The 16293-nt window shown below is 61.8% G+C and overlaps 2 protein-coding genes across 2 annotated transcripts; both read left to right on the forward strand.

Moving 5' to 3' along the window:
• The first annotated feature begins 3015 nt into the window (after positions 1 to 3015).
• Positions 3016 to 6980, forward strand: ACTG2 (actin gamma 2, smooth muscle). The gene is made up of 9 exons (XM_056362976.1): positions 3016 to 3086; positions 3850 to 4018; positions 4116 to 4244; positions 4327 to 4437; positions 5543 to 5627; positions 5716 to 5877; positions 5970 to 6161; positions 6398 to 6579; positions 6704 to 6980. Exons 2-9 carry the CDS (start codon positions 3893 to 3895, stop codon positions 6845 to 6847), a joined length of 1131 nt encoding a protein of 376 aa, XP_056218951.1. The 5' UTR covers positions 3016 to 3086; positions 3850 to 3892; the 3' UTR covers positions 6848 to 6980.
• A 3868-nt stretch (positions 6981 to 10848) lies between these two features.
• On the forward strand, positions 10849 to 13955 carry DGUOK (deoxyguanosine kinase). Its single transcript, XM_056321735.1, is given in 11 exon segments — positions 10849 to 10915; positions 11297 to 11409; positions 11505 to 11618; positions 11620 to 11687; positions 12123 to 12177; positions 12179 to 12271; positions 12877 to 12912; positions 12914 to 12952; positions 12954 to 12994; positions 13119 to 13219; positions 13425 to 13955. Coding segments are annotated over 11 exon segments (741 nt in total). The 5' UTR covers positions 10849 to 10866; the 3' UTR covers positions 13457 to 13955.
• Positions 13956 to 16293: the final 2338 nt, after the last annotated feature.

Below are 16293 nucleotides of genomic sequence, written 5' to 3' on the forward strand. Positions count from 1 at the left end.
CGTGATCTTGGCTGGGTTTCTTTTGCTGCTTGGGGTTTTTTTTTTTTTTTTTCAAGCTAGATCAGGGGGTTGGAGGGCTCTGGTGAGGTTGAGAGCAGGGAAGGAATCTGTTTATGTAGGGGTTGTGTTTATTTGTGACGGCTACCGCCCTGCCTCCTGCGTGACAAACTGCTGCCACCATCGTTTTTGCGCTCAGTTTTGGAACCCAGCTACCCCCGCCCCACCCCCCGCCCCCGGCAGTGGGAAGGAAGCAAGTGGACTTCAGGGGCAGCTGTAGAAACTAATTTTCAGACCTGATTTATTTAAACCGTGCTCCAGGGTGGGTTTTGCAGCCTGGGGGTAGGGATGCTCATCCCACAGCCCCGTGCAGGATGGAGCCATCTGCTCTTCACCCTGACGGCCCCCCCCCCACACTGCAGGGACGAGAGCCGGGCAAGCCCGTCTTGCAAAGCGGCAATTCCTTCAAACGGACGGCGAATATTTATCTCCACTCCCCATCCCTGAAGGTCTCAGGGCTGAGCTGACCCCAGCATCGAGCAGAGAGCACCAGCCAGGGCGAGGAGCTGGTGGCAAATCACAACTTTGTGTGTAAGTTTGTCCCAGTGACCGATAAAACCCTCGTGGAGAATTTTTGAAATACTCACAGCGCAGCCGGCTGCGAGGGCTGCGTTTCTCACGTCAGCGGCCAGCTGCTGCCTCGCGCTCTCTGAGCTGGCGGCTTTTTAATCGCATTTTTTCACTTAAAGTCACTGAGTCATCACTTTTGCGTGGCAGGATGAATGCTGATAGCCTGGCACTGCCGCCTGCGTCCCGCTCACCCTCCCCTCTATCCAGCTGCCCCAGATGTGACTGTTACATCGTAAAGTTGCTCAGCATGGGGGGTTGAATTTGGTAGGCGCTAAACCCCAACAGAAATAGTTTTTATTTTCTGCAGTGACAGGGGTTGTGTGTTCGGGGGTTTCCTGCAGGCAGGGGGTGATGCTTATCTCTGCCTCGGACTTGGGACCTGACCCAAATCCCTGCCCCGGCTCTCGCTGCCGGGTTGTCCATCCTCTGCGGCAGCCCAAGAGGTTTAAAGCGCGAACGTTACCCTTGTAGGGAGGTGCGGAGGGCCGGGAATTCTGAAATCCCCTGGCAAACCGGGACTTGGCCCCCTCCTCATCCTGCCTTCATCCCAGCGCCAGCCTCGGGGATGCTTGGCGTTCCTCGAGCATCCCAGGGCCGCCGGGCACCCTCCCCAGCGCCCAGCCCCGGCACGGCCGCCGGCTGGATTGGCTGTGGTGGCCAAACGTTGCCTTTTTAGGCTGCACGGCTGCTGCCGCGCCGGCCCAGCTCCAACTGGCCGTGCCGAGGTGCCGAGGGCCGCGTTGGGTACCCGGTGCCTCGGGCTGGGCCGAGGATGGAGGAGCCCCCTGAGCTGGTGCTGCAGTGAGGTCGCAGGGGGATGCCCCGTGGGTTGCTCTGGGTGGCTTTGGCACGGTCCCCACCACCTCAGGGTGGGATGGGGTCCTGCCACCAGCTCCGCTCCCTCCCCCCAGGACTCTCCCGGCACATTCAACCTCAGATATATTTATTTTTTTCCCCCCTCAACTCTCCGCTGGGTTTGGGGTTAATTTTTTTTTTTTTTTTTTTTTTTTTTTGCATCATGTCATATATGGCAACCTTTTGCCTCGGTGACCTCATGTTTGGCATCGGACCAAGGGAACAGGGTTGGGATGGGAAGGCAGCGGCTGGTCCCCAGGGCTGTGCGGTGGGCACACCGGCAAGTGCACAGGCGGGGGACAAATCCGGGTTTTCCCGGAAAAAAGGGGACAAATGGGACAGAGCCACCCAGGGGGGATGTTGGTGGAGCTGCTAGCAGGCTGGGGAGGCACCAGGTCGCTGTCCTGCCCTGTGGGGTGACAGCCCAGGGTCTGCTCCATCCCTCCGGGGCCATGGGGGGACACCAGGACGCGAGTCCATTCCGGTGGTGGTGGGACCCTGCAGCCCCCGGTCCTTGGTGCTGCACCGGTGCCGTGGTGCCCCTGCCCGGAGCCCGGCTTGGCACCCGGTAGAGCAAAGCAGGAGGCAGCCCGGGCACCCTGCGCCTCAGTTTCCCCATCTGCAGCCCGAGCCCCTGTAGCCCCGGGGGGTGGCTCTGGGTCATCTCCCCTGCCCCAGCTCCTTGTGGGGGGTCCCCAACGTGGGACCGTTGCCCTTAAGAAGGCAGCTGGGGGGTTGCAGCTGCTGGTTGGCCCCTGCGAGGGCCACGGGCCCCTCGGGCTCCACTGGCTTTGTACAGGGCTGGGGGTGGCTCTGCCCCCCCCCCATGCCACGATCAGGCATGAGGGGCAGGGACAGCACCCCTGTTGTGCCTGGGGGGGGTCTGGGCTCATCCAGCCTCCAACACCCCCTGGGGGAGGGGGTGAGGAGCTGGGTGCCCCCATGATGCAGGGCTGGGATTCAGGCATCCTGCTCCAGCCGAGCATCTGGGAGGTGAGGGGCTTTGGGGGACCGAAAGCCCAACATGGGGGGCAGAGAGAGAAACCCCCCTGGGAGAGAGACCCCAAAGGTGCCGAATGCCGGGGATACGGGGGAGCTGAGGCTGGGAGGGAGCGATGCGCCAACTTGGTGCGTTTCCAGCATCTCGGAGATGTCAAACTCCCGTCCGGGCCGCGGGGTGTCCCCCCCAGCAGAGCCCTGACCCCCACCACCGCTCGGGTGGGGTTTCTCCACGCTCTCCCCGGGAACCGGAGCTGCTTCCACCCCCTTTTTGCCGAGAGTGTCGCTTATAAGGATTTGTGTCTCACTTGTTTATCGGAGCGGAGCATAAAAGGAACAGACTCCCAAATTGGCTCTTGCCTCCCAAGCATCCCCACATACATTTTTCTTACAATAATTAACCGTGCTGGGTCCTACCATCGGTCCAAGGTCAATTTAATGAAATAAAACACCTTATATGGCCATATGGCTAACACACCATCACTTAGCCTATTTAGGGTCTTTGTTTAGAGAGGATCCGCCTCTGAGGTTTCACGGGCTCCTGGTATTTATACCAAAGGCGCCCTGGGACTCGGTCCCAGAGGAAAGGAGCTCTCGCCTCTGCGGTGAGTACTGCCCAGCCCTGCCTCCCCTCTGGCTTGCAGGACAGCGGGAAGAACAAAAAAAACCACCCCGGGGGGGTTCAGGGTGCCCCAGCATTTATGGGGTGGCCCCGACTGGGTTTGCGCAGACGGGGTGCAGTGGCCACCCCAGCGCATCCCCCCAGCCAGGGGCTTCCACGGAGGCAACGAGAGCTGGGCTGCGGCCAAAGCGGGTCGTGCTCTTCCAGAAATCCCCAAGATTTTGGGGTTTTTTTCTTTTCTTTTTGGGCTCCTGCGAGGTTTTTGCCTGCTTCCCTCTGGATTCAGGAGCGCATCTGCTGGTGGAGAGTGGCACCCTCTGGGAAGGGTGAGTTTTTGCCCCGTTTTTGGGAAAGGATGCGAGGGCAGAGCAGCAAGGAGCTGCTGAGACCGAACTGGACGAGAGGCCATCGCCTGCCCTCCCCCCGCCCGCTCGGGAGCACCGGCCTGGCAACGCCGGAGCTGAGCACGGGCACCAGGCTTTGGCTCCCGTTCGGGCACCGGCTGGCGACGGATGGAGCAGCAGCATCGCACGGAGCAGCATCTGTGGGGGATGAGCATCACCCGCTCCCAGCACCACCACGCCGGGGTCCCAGCTGGCAGCCACCCCCCCCCCCCCCAAGGATTTTGCGGGGCTGTGCATCCCCAAGGACTCCAAACCCTTCCGACACCCAAAGCTGGACATGGTGGCACGGCGTCACCCCCTCCTCACCCTCCCTTTAACGCTGCTTTTCCCCCCTCGCCCCAGCTTTTCCCCCAGGTCCCCCTGACCACCAGCCACCGGCCCCACCATGTGCGAGGAGGAGACCACCGCCCTGGTCTGCGACAACGGCTCCGGCCTCTGCAAAGCCGGCTTTGCCGGTGACGATGCCCCCCGCGCCGTCTTCCCCTCCATCGTGGGGCGGCCCCGGCACCAGGTGGGTACCCAGAGGCAGCCCCCAGCCACCCCCTGTTAATTATGCCCTGCGTTAATTAGCAAAATGAGGCTAATGAGGCTGCCTCTCGCGGCGTTAGGGTGTCATGGTAGGCATGGGGCAGAAAGACAGCTACGTGGGCGACGAGGCGCAGAGCAAGAGGGGCATCCTCACGCTCAAGTACCCCATCGAGCACGGCATCATCACCAACTGGGATGACATGGAGAAGGTGAGACCCCCAGGGCCGGGATGGGGAGTGGGTGCTGGCCCCAGTTTGGGGTAAGACCCCAATTCTCCATCGCCCGCCTTAGATCTGGCACCACTCCTTCTACAACGAGCTGCGCGTGGCCCCCGAGGAGCACCCCACGCTGCTCACCGAGGCGCCCCTCAACCCCAAGGCCAACCGGGAGAAGATGACCCAGGTAAGGCGCCGTGGGACACCTGGTGGTGGGGACGGACCCTCCGAAACCGCAGGGGTCTGGGGGCGTTGGGGGTTTAGCTGGATGGAGCTGGCTGTCACCAGGGGCTGGCGCGGGATGGAGGAGCGGGCGGTGGTTGAGCTCCTAGCGGTGGGCTCGCCGGCTCACGTGGACCCGCGGGCTGTGCCGTGCAACGCGCTGACGTGTGTGACGCCCTGTGCAATGCCATGACTCATGTTTCCATGTGATGCGCTGACCCACGTGCTCCTCAGTGCAACGCAGCCACCTGCGTGTTGTTCTGCGCCATGTGCTGACCCACGCGCCCGTGCAATGCAACAATCCACTTATTTTTCCATGCAATGCAACAATCCGCATGTTTTTCCATGCAATGCAACGATCCGCGTGTTTTTCCATGCAATGCAACAATCCGCATGTTTTTCCATGCAATGCAACGATCCGCGTGTTTTTCCATGCAATGCAACAATCCGCATGTTTTTCCATGCAATGCAACGATCCGCGTGTTTTTCCATGCAATGCAACGATCCGCGTGTTTTTCCATGCAATGCAACAATCCGCATGTTTTTCCATGCAATGCAACGATCCGCGTGTTTTTCCATGCAATGCAACAATCCGCGTGTTTTTCCATGCAATGCAACGATCCGCGTGTTTTTCCATGCAATGCAACAATCCGCGTGTTTTTCCATGCAATGCAACAATCTGCATGTTTTTCCATGCAATGCAACAATCCATGTGTTTTTCCATGCAATGCAACGATCTGCATGTTTTTTCCATGCAATGCAACAATCCGTGTGTTTTTCCATGCAGAGCAACGATTTGTGTGTTTTTCCGTGCAATGCAACAATCCGCATATTTTTCAGTGCAATGCAACAATCCGTGTGTTTTTCCGTGCAATGCAACAACCCGCATATTTTTCAGTGCAATGCAACAATCCGTGTGTTTTTCCGTGCAATGCAACAACCCGCGTATTTTTCCATGCAATCTGTTGACCCTGTCTCTGCGGGAAGGCACAGCCCCCGTGGGTCAGGGTGGGATGTGCTGGGGACCTCTGTGGTCCCCCCCTAACCCGCTGGCTCCTTCACCATCCCAGATCATGTTTGAAACCTTCAACGTCCCCGCCATGTACGTCGCCATCCAAGCCGTCCTCTCCCTCTACGCCTCTGGTCGCACCACAGGTGAGTAGTAGGACACGCAGCATCCCGGTGACCACAGGTGATGGGGAAGGGACCAAGGCCCCTCCCTCACCTTCTTCCCGCTTCCCAGGCATTGTCCTCGACTCCGGGGACGGTGTCACCCACAACGTGCCCATCTACGAGGGCTACGCTCTGCCCCACGCCATCATGCGTCTTGACTTGGCCGGCCGCGACCTCACTGACTACCTCATGAAGATCCTCACCGAGAGGGGCTACTCCTTCGTCACCACCGGTACGGGGCCAGGAGGGGGGTACGGGGTGATGGGCGACCCCGTGGTGCCGCCGTGGCACCGGCTTAAGCCCGTTTGCCATCGTCTTCCGCAGCCGAGCGGGAAATCGTGCGCGATATCAAGGAGAAGCTCTGCTACGTGGCCCTCGACTTCGAGAACGAGATGGCCACAGCTGCCTCCTCCTCCTCGCTGGAGAAGAGCTACGAGCTCCCCGACGGGCAGGTCATCACCATCGGGAACGAGCGGTTCCGCTGCCCCGAGACCCTCTTCCAACCTTCCTTCATCGGTGAGCCCACCCCAAATTGCCCTGGCTGCCCCCTCGGTGGTTGCCCCCCATCCCCACCAGCGGACAACCAGCTCCCATGGGTGCCTCGCTGAGGTGTCTCAGGGCTCTCCCAAGCCCTTCGCACCCCAAACGTGGGGAGCAACCCATGGGTGACACCATGGCTCTTCGGCTCTTTTGGGAAGCCCTGAGGAGACATGGGTGGGGGTCAGGGTGCTAACAGCCCCCTCCCACCCCAGGCATGGAATCAGCTGGCATCCATGAGACGACCTACAACTCCATCATGAAGTGTGACATCGACATTCGCAAGGACCTGTACGCCAACAACGTGTTGTCCGGTGGCACCACCATGTACCCCGGCATCGCTGACCGCATGCAGAAGGAAATCACGGCGCTGGCTCCCAGCACCATGAAGATCAAAGTAGGTTTTGGGGTGGGGGTGTCTGGGGGGCAAACCATGGCCACCAACACCCCAAAATCCTCTCCTGGTGGAGATTTGGGGTGGTGGATCAAGGGGTGCATCCTAACGGCCGGTGTCTCGGCAGATCATCGCCCCGCCGGAGCGCAAGTACTCGGTGTGGATCGGCGGCTCCATCCTGGCGTCCCTCTCCACCTTCCAGCAGATGTGGATCAGCAAACCCGAGTACGACGAGGCCGGACCCTCCATCGTCCACCGAAAATGCTTCTAAGCCCCCTCCCCGCCCCACGGCGGCCCCCCCCACCCCGGCCCGGGTGCTGCGCTCCTCCTCGGTCCCCGCTGCTCCTCCCTGCCACCCACTGCGCATTAAAGCCTTTTCTCCAGGCTCGGCCCCTTTTCTGGGAGATTCTGGGGGGTTGGGGGGGGAGGGGCAGGGGGAGGGGGATGAGGGTAATGGGGGGAGGGGTGGGGAAGCCCCAACCTCATGTTGGTGCCCCTGTCATCATGCTGATGCCCTCGATTCTGCCTTGATGCCCCCAACACCATGTTGATGCCATTTGACCCCATGTTGTGGCCCCCACCCCATGTCGATGCCCTTTGACCTCACGTTGTGGCCCCCAACCCTGTGGTGTTGCCCTTGACCCCATGTTGATGCCCCCAACCCTGTGTCGATGCCCTTTGACCTCACACTGTGGCCCCCAACCCTGTGTTGATGTCCTTGACCCATGTTGTGGCCCCCACCCCATGTCAATGCCCTTTGACCTCACACTGTGGCCCCCAACCCTGTGTTGTTGCCCTTGACCTTATGTTGTGGCCTCCAACCCCATGTCGATGCCCTTTGACCCCATGTTGTGGCCCCCAAACCTGTGTCAATGCCCTTAACCTCATGTTGGTGCCCCCAATGTGATGTTGGTGCCCCCAACCCCATGTCGATGCCCTTTGACCTCACGTTGTGGCCCCCAACCCTGTGGTGTTGCCCTTGACCCCATGTTGATGCCCCCAACCCTGTGTCGATGCCCTTTGACCTCACACTGTGGCCCCCAACCCTGTGTTGATGTCCTTGACCCATGTTGTGGCCCCCAACCCTGTGTTGATGTCCTTGACCCATGTTGATGCCCCCAACCCCATGTCGATGCCCTTTGACCTCACACTGTGGCCCCCAACCCTGTGTTGTTGCCCTCGACCTTATGTTGTGGCCTCCAACCCCATGTCGATGCCCTTTGACCCCATGTTGTGGCCCCCAAACCTGTGTCAATGCCCTTAACCTCATGTTGGTGCCCCCAATGTGATGTTGGTGCCCCCAACCCCATGTCGATGCCCTTTGACCTCACACTGTGGCCCCCAACCCTGTGTTCTTGCCCTTGACCCCATGTCTATGCCCCCAACTCCATGTCGATGTCCTTTGACCTCACGTTGTGGCCCCCAACCCTGTGTTGTTGCCCTTGACCCATGTTGATGCCCCCAACCCCATGTCGATGCCCTTTGACCTCACGTTGTGGCCCCCAACCCTGTGGTGTTGCCCTTGACCCCATGTTGATGCCCCCAACCCTGTGTCGATGCCCTTTGACCTCACACTGTGGCCCCCAACCCTGTGTTGATGTCCTTGACCCATGTTGTGGCCCCCACCCCATGTCAATGCCCTTTGACCTCACACTGTGGCCCCCAACCCTGTGTTGTTGCCCTTGACCCCATGTTGTGGCCCCCAACCCCATGTCAATGCCCTTTGACCTCACACTGTGGCCCCCAACCCTGTGGTGTTGCCCTTGACCCCATGTTGATGCCCCCAACCCTGTGTCGATGCCCTTTGACCTCACACTGTGGCCCCCAACCCTGTGTTGATGTCCTTGACCCATGTTGTGGCCCCCAACCCTGTGTTGATGTCCTTGACCCATGTTGATGCCCCCAACCCCATGTCGATGCCCTTTGACCTCACGTTGTGGCCCCCAACCCTGTGGTGTTGCCCTTGACCCCATGTTGATGCCCCCAACCCTGTGTCGATGCCCTTTGACCTCACACTGTGGCCCCCAACCCTGTGTTGATGTCCTTGACCCATGTTGTGGCCCCCACCCCATGTCAATGCCCTTTGACCTCACACTGTGGCCCCCAACCCTGTGTTGTTGCCCTTGACCTTATGTTGTGGCCTCCAACCCCATGTCGATGCCCTTTGACCCCATGTTGTGGCCCCCAAACCTGTGTCAATGCCCTTAACCTCATGTTGGTGCCCCCAATGTGATGTTGGTGCCCCCAACCCCATGTCGATGCCCTTTGACCTCACACTGTGGCCCCCAACCCTGTGTTCTTGCCCTTGACCCCATGTCTATGCCCCCAACTCCATGTCGATGCCCTTTGACCTCACGTTGTGGCCCCCAACCCTGTGGTGTTGCCCTTGACCCCATGTTGATGCCCCCAACCCTGTGTCGATGCCCTTTGACCTCACACTGTGGCCCCCAACCCTGTGTTGATGTCCTTGACCCATGTTGTGGCCCCCAACCCTGTGTTGATATCCTTGACCCATGTTGATGTCCCCAACCCCATGTCGATGCCCTTTGACCTCACATTGTGGCCCCCAACCCTGTGTTGTTGCCCTTGACCTTATGTTGTGGCCTCTAACCCCATGTTGATGCCCTTTGACCTCATGTTGTGGCCCCCAACCCTGTGTCAATGCCGTTGACCTCATGTTGGTGCCCTCAACGTGATGTTGTGGCCCCAACCCCATGTTGATGCCCTTGACCTCATATTTGTGCCCCTGACCCCATGTTCATGCCCCCAATGTCACATTGATGCCCTCAACCCTGTGTTGATGCCCCCAACCCCATGTCTATGCGCCTGACCTCACATTGGTGCCCCCCAACCCCATGGTCACGCTTCTAACCATGTGTTGATGCCCTTGACCTCGTCTTGGTCCCCCCCCCTAACCTTCTATCGATGCCTCCAACCCCGTGTCAATGCCCTTGACCCCATGTTGGTGACCCCAGCCCTGTGTTGGTGTCCCCCAACCCGATGGTGATGCCTTTGACTCCATGCTGGTGCCCCCCAACCCCATGTTAATGCCCTTGACCCTGGGCTGGTGCCCCTGTGTCATGTCGATGCCCTTGACCCCACGTTGGTGCCCCCAGCCCTGTGTTGGTGCCTCCCAACCCCATGTTGATGCCCTTGACCCCACCCAACCCCATGTTGATGCCTTTGACCCCATGCTGGTGCCCCCAGCGTCACGTTGATGCCCTTGACCCCATGTTGGTGACCCCAGCCCCGTGCTGGTGTCCCCCACCCCACGTTACGCCACGCTGGTGCCCCCAGCCCCGTGCTGGTGCCCCCCCCGTTACGCCACGCTGGTGCCCCCAGCCCCATGCTGGTGCCCCCCCACCCCACGTTACCCCATGGTGGTGACCCCAGCCTTGTGCTGGAGGCCCCCACCCCACGTTACCCCACGGTGGTGCCCCCAGCCCCATGCTGGTGCCCCCCCCCATGTTACCCCACAGTGGTGACCCCAGCCCCGTGCTGGCGCCCCCCACCCCACGTTACCCCATGGTGGTGACCCCAGCCTTGTGCTGGAGGCCCCCACCCCACGTTACCCCACGGTGGTGCCCCCAGCCCCATGCTGGTGCCCCCCCCCATGTTACCCCACAGTGGTGACCCCAGCCCCGTGCTGGCGCCCCCCACCCCACGTTACCCCATGGTGGTGACCCCAGCCTTGTGCTGGCGTCCCCCCCCCCCACGTTACCCCACGGTGGTGCCCCCAGCCCCATGCTGGTGCCCCCCCCCGTGTTACCCCACGGTGGTGACCCCAGCCCTGTGCTGGTGGCCCCCCCCCATGTTGATGCCCCCCCACCCCACGGTGGTGACCCAGCCCCGTGCTGGCGTCCCCCCCCCCACGTTACCCCACGGTGGTGCCCCCAGCCCCGTGCTGGCGTCCCCCACCCCATGCTGATGCCCTTGACCCCACGCTGGTGTCCGCAGTGTCACGTCGATGCCCTTGACCCCATGTGAACGCCCTTGACCCCACGTCGGTGCCCCTGATCCCCCGGTGATCCCGCACCCCACGCTGCTGCCCCGCCCTTCCCCCCCCCCACCCCCGCCAGCGCTGCCAGGACATGCGGTGGGCGGGGTCACATTTGCATAAATTAACATCCCACCCACCCACCCCGCACCGCGCGTGCTTCCCGCTGCCGCTTCCGCTCCTCCCCCCTCCCCGGCGCTTCCCGCGTGCTGACGTCACGGGGCTTTGGCAGCGCGCGCCGCTCATTACCATTTCATTAGCATATGACGCGGGAAGGCGGAAGCGTTGGCGGGATGGGGCGGTGCGGGGCCACCCTGCGCCTGGCCCTGGAGGGGAACATCGGTACCGGGGGGGCGGGGCGACACGGGGGGACGGACGGGGACACACAATTTGGGATGCGGGGAGCTGCTTGGGGGGGCAGGAGGATTTGGTGGGTGATGGAGGTGGGGATTTTGGGTGCTGAGGGGGGGTCTGACTTAATTTCTGTAGTTAAATAGTATTGCTGCCTGGCTGGGGGTGGGGGGGCACCCCAGAAAGCTGCGATGGGGGGGGGGGGGGCACGCCAGAAAGCTGCCGTGGGGGGTGGGGGGCTCACCCCAGAAAGCTGCGTTATGGGGTGGGGGGACACCCCAGAAAGGTGCGTTATGGGATAGGGGGTCACCCCAGAAAGCTGCGGTGGGGGGTGGGGGGCACACGGGCTCACCCCTGCGCTGCTCCCCGTAGCCGTGGGGAAATCGACGTTCCTGCGGCTGCTGGCTGCCACCTTCCCCCAGTGGCACTTGGTGACCGAGCCCGTGGCACAGTGGCGCAAGGTGCCAGCCGGCGGCACGGCGGAGGTAACGGCGGGTACCAGCTGCGTCGCGGCATCGTCCGTCCGGCACTGCGGCGGTAAGGGGGGACAGCCTCAACCCCCCCAGCTCTTCTTTCGTAGGCGCTCGTGGGCTCCACCAACCTTCTCCAGATGATGTACCAGGACCCAGCCCGCTGGTCCTACACCTTCCAGACCTTCTCCTGCCTCAGCCGGCTGAAGGCGATGCTGGAGCCACCAGCCGAGCACCCCCCTGGGACCCCCCCACCCTGTGCAGGTCTTTGAGCGCTCCATCTACAGCGACAGGTACCCGGGACCCCCCACGTTCCAATAGGAAAGATGTGGGATAAAGGGATTAAATGGGATAACGAGCATCCACACCACCCGTGTCATGGCACCTGGGGCAAGCAGAGCCACCCCCCCCAGTGAAGCCCGGAGTGATGCTTAATTACAGAAATGAGCTTGTTGGACAATTTGGACCTTTGTTATCCCCCAAATAATTTTGGCTGGTGGCTGCCCCATCCCCCACTGTGTCAGGCAGTGGCTTGGAGTCCTTTCAGTGGTGGCAGTGGCAGCTGCCCGGCCCCCAGCGTCGCTGAGCCCCAAATTCAAGATTTCTGACTTAATTGCAATGCCTGTGGTACCTGGTCGGTGGAAAAAACCAGCCATGAAGTCACCTGGGGGGGGGGGCGGGGGGCTTGGCAGTGCCGGCTGCCCTGTCCCACCTCTGTCCCTGGCCAGGTACGTCTTCGCCAAGAACCTCTTTGAGGCCGGGCACCTGCAGGCGCTGGAGTGGGGCCATTTACCAGGAGTGGCACGGATTCCTGCTGCGGCACCTGACGTCCCACGCCGCCCTCCACGGCTTCCTCTACCTGCGGGCAACGCCACAGGTGGGTGCGGGCGAGACCCCCGAGCGCAGCCGGAGGGGGATGCGGCCGGCGCTCGGAGCCCAGCGAGCACCTGGAATTGCCAGAATGTTGGGGTTTAACCGTAAGCCGCTGCCCCTGAGGAGCGGGGCCTGCTGTGTTCCTGTGGGAATGCCAGCGGGAGTTTTGCTGTGGATTCTGGAGTGGATGTTGCGGGGGGAGGGCTGCAGCATCTTCCAGGGATGCTCGATGCCCGGCTGCTCCCCGGGCGATGCTTTGCTGGACACCTCCATCCCGTTAAACTCCCGTCTCCGGTTAACCTCCTGTCTCTCCGTTAACCTTCCCATCTCCTGCATCCCGTTAACCTCCCTTCTCTCCCATTAATCTCCCATCTTTCTGCATCCCGTTAACCGTTAACCTCCCGTCTCTCCCATTAACCTCTTGTCTCCCCGCATCCCTATAACCTCCCATCTCTCCCATTAACCTCCCGTCTCCCTGCATCCCATCAATCTCCCTGCATCCCTTCAACCTATCTCTCCCTGCATCCCGTTAACCCCTCATCTCTCCCATTACCCCCCTCTCCCACATCCCGTTACCCCTGGCTCTCCCGTTAACCTCCTGCCTCCCAGACGTGCCTGGAGCGGCTGCGGCGGAGGGCGCGGGAGCGAGGAGGGGGGCATCCAGCTGGGATACCTGCAGCAGCTCTCATGCCCAGCACGAGCACTGGCTGGTGGATAAGACCACGGAGTGAGTCTAAACCCACCCCCCGCCGTGCTCCTGGCACCCGGACCAGTGGTGGTTTTGGGGTGACCCCCCCTGATTTGGGGGGTGGGTGGGGTGTATTTAACCCTTCTCTCCCTCCTTTCTTCAGGGTCCACTTTGCCGGTGTGAAGCACGCACCTGTCCTGGTGCTGGATGTGGACAAGGACTTCGAGCACGACGGCGGACGTGCAGGGTGTCCTCATGGCACAGGTGGGCACAGCCAAGGCGGCACAGCTTGGCAGCATCCCGCTGGGTGCCAGCAGCGCGGGCAGGGTGCTGCCTCCCCAGCTTCCCCCTCATCTTCATTTTCCCATGGGGAAAAAAGTTAATTTCCACACCCTTGGTCCAAGTTGGTTTAAAGTTGGGCCATCCCGGTGCCATCCCGGTGCCGCACTCAATTGACTTCTCCCTGCAGGTGGAGGCTTTCGTGACAGCACTGCGAGCTGAAGCTTTCCCGTCGCATCCCGACCCTCTGTGAGCAGCAGCAGCAGCATCCCTGCCCGCCGGTACCCCACGCCGAGCAGCGGAGGCGGGAGAGGGGCATCGCCCCCCCGCCAAAAATCCTGACATAAGGACAAGGGACAAATCCTGGTCTCCCAACTGTCCCCCTCGGCGAGGGGTGTATTTAAGACACTGACAATGTGGGATGGTTTTAAAGCAAATAATGGGAGGCAGAGGCACGTGATGAGCTTTGGGGCAGCATGGCGTGCTCCCCGTGGGCTTGGGGGGGCCAGGTCGCCGCTGCGACCCCCCTCCCCGTCTATAGGGATCCTCTATAGATGCCGGAGCCAGGAATACTCCGTAAGGTGGATTTAACCCCTCAGCTGGTTAAATTCCAACGGAAAATCATTGTTGCTCATGTTTAAGTTATACCACCCCCCCCCTATTTTATTATTTTATAAATTTATTTTTATCCCCCCCTTAAATTAAAACAAACTGACATCGAGCTTTTCTGCATCCTGAACCCTGGGTGGGGGGTGGCATGGGGTTGGGGGGGGTCTAGGGGGTGCTGTGCTGTCCTGGGGGGTTTCCCCCAGTTTTGCGGTGTTTGTGGCCAGGGAGTGGGGGTGGCCCCGGGGCTGGGCTGGCTGGGCTGGGTTTGGGGGAGACCAGGGGGATGTGGCACCGACTGGGTGGCTTTTGCTGGGGAGGGGGGTTGGCTCTTTAGCGAGACCCCTTGGCGTGAGGGGGGGGGGGTGGTCCCTCCAGGTCAGGGATGGCAGCCTGGCCACCCTCTGCCTTTAAGGGAGGCTGGGGGGTGGGGGGGGGGGGCTGAGCACATGTGAGGGGCACCTGCTCTGGAGGGGGAGGGGGCTGCGGGGCAGGGTTTTGGGGGCTGCAGGATGGGGCTTGGGGTGGGGAGGGGGGGATTTGGGGGGTGTGCTGTGGGGCAGGGATTAGAGGTGTGTGGGTGGTGGGGAGGGGGGATTTGGGGTGTGTGTGCTGTGGGGCAGGGATTGGGGGTGTGGGATGGGGTTTGGGGTGGGCAGGGGCAATTTGGGGGGGCTGTGGGGTAGGGATTGGGAGGTTGTTGTGTGGGCAGGGGGATTTGGGGGGTGTGGAGCAGGGGATTGGGGGTGTGGGGTGGGGAGGGGGGATTTGGGGGGCTATGGGGCAGGGATTGGGGGGCTGTGTGGTGGGGAGGGGGGATTTGGGCCGGGCTGTGGGGCAGGGATTGGGGGGGGCTGTGGGATAGGGGGCGGGCACAGGAGCTGGGCTGCCACCCCCGGGGGGTTTCTCCAGCAGCCCCACAGTAACAGAGCAGGACGGGCAGGGACCCCGCTAACGACCCTCCAGTAACAACAGAGCCGGGGGGGGGGGGGGGGGGCGGGGGAGGGGGGGGCAGACACGGACCTGCGTCTGAGGACCCTACAATAACAGCCTGGTAGGGACCCACAAGTGACACCCCCACAGTAACAACCCAGTGCGCCCCCAATCCCACCGACCCTACAATAAACACCCCCCCAACCCCCCCTCCCCAGCTCACAGCCCCCCCCCCCCCTTCCCCCCCCAAACCCTCCACCACCACCGGGGTGCACCCCCCCCACATAACCCCAGAGGATCTGGGTGCCCCCCCCTCACACACGCCCACCCTTGCTCGCTGCAAAGCATGGTGGGGGGTGTCGCAGGGCGCTGGCCTTGAGCCCCCCGGCCGGCCGGCGGGTCCCCCCGAGCGGGCGCCTGCAGAACAAAGGAAGCAGCAGGAGCAGGAGCAGCAGCAGGAAGAAGCAGCAGCAGCAGCAGCAGCAGCAGCAGCAGCAACAACGTGCAGCTCCGCTGCAACACCCACCTGGGGTGGAGGGGGGGGGGAAAATTTGCACCCGCGTTTCACCCCCACTTTTCCTTCCCCCCCCCCCCCCCATCCCACGCCGCCGTGCATGCACTTGGCTCCAGGTCGAGCCCACCCCGGCCCCCCCGTTTCCAAGGGGGTGCCGTACCCCTTTTTTCCGGTAACGCTCTTGATATCTAAACGGGGGGTGGGGTGGGTGGTAGGGGGTGGGTGGGTGTCGGTGGCGATGGTGGAAAGTTGCTGGTGTACGGCTGAAGTTGTGCGGCGGCGGGGTGAAGTTGCGCCGAGCGGCGTGTTTTTAAGGGGAAAAAAAGAGAAATAAAAAGCAAAATGGGGTTGGAAAAAAGAAGGGGTGGGATTCGGGAGGCGGTAGCACCCCGTTTTGGTGGGAGTTTTGGGGGATGGGGGGGTGGGAGGGGCTGCCCTCGGGATGGAAAAGGCGTGGGAATTAAAAAGTCGGGGGGGACTCGCGTCAGCCGGGTGTTTCACTTGGGCTTCATCTCTGTCCCCACAGAAGTCACCGGTGTCCCCAGGGCGGGGGGGACGGTGACGGCGTTATGTCCCTCTCGCCGGGCACCCGGCTCATCTGCCAGCCCAGTCCAGCCGCCGCTTCCCCCCCGCTCCCCCGCGGCGGGGGGGGGTCCCCCAAATCTAACTTTCGCCCCCCGGAGCGAGATGGAGAGGTGCGAGGGGCTTCGCCGGGAGGTGAGTGCTCCCCCAGCCCCCCCCAAACCCACCCGTCCCCCCCCTTGCCCGGGACACTGTCACCTTTTTGGGGTAACCTGCGGCCTCTTCACAGCGGTTGTCACGTCACCGTAACTTGTCGGGGGGCTCGTCGGGGTGAGCAGGGAAACCTGCGGTTTTTGTTTTGAAGGGAATTTCCATGGGAAATGGGACCTTCTGTGCCTTAAAAGCCGCTTTGATGCCTTAACCGCCCCCCCCCCCCCCAAAAAAAAAAATCTCAGCTCATCCCTGGGGCATCCCCAAAACACTG

Source organism: Falco biarmicus, chromosome 18 (assembly GCF_023638135.1).
Source record: "Falco biarmicus isolate bFalBia1 chromosome 18, bFalBia1.pri, whole genome shotgun sequence".
Lineage (NCBI taxonomy): Eukaryota > Metazoa > Chordata > Aves > Falconiformes > Falconidae > Falco > Falco biarmicus.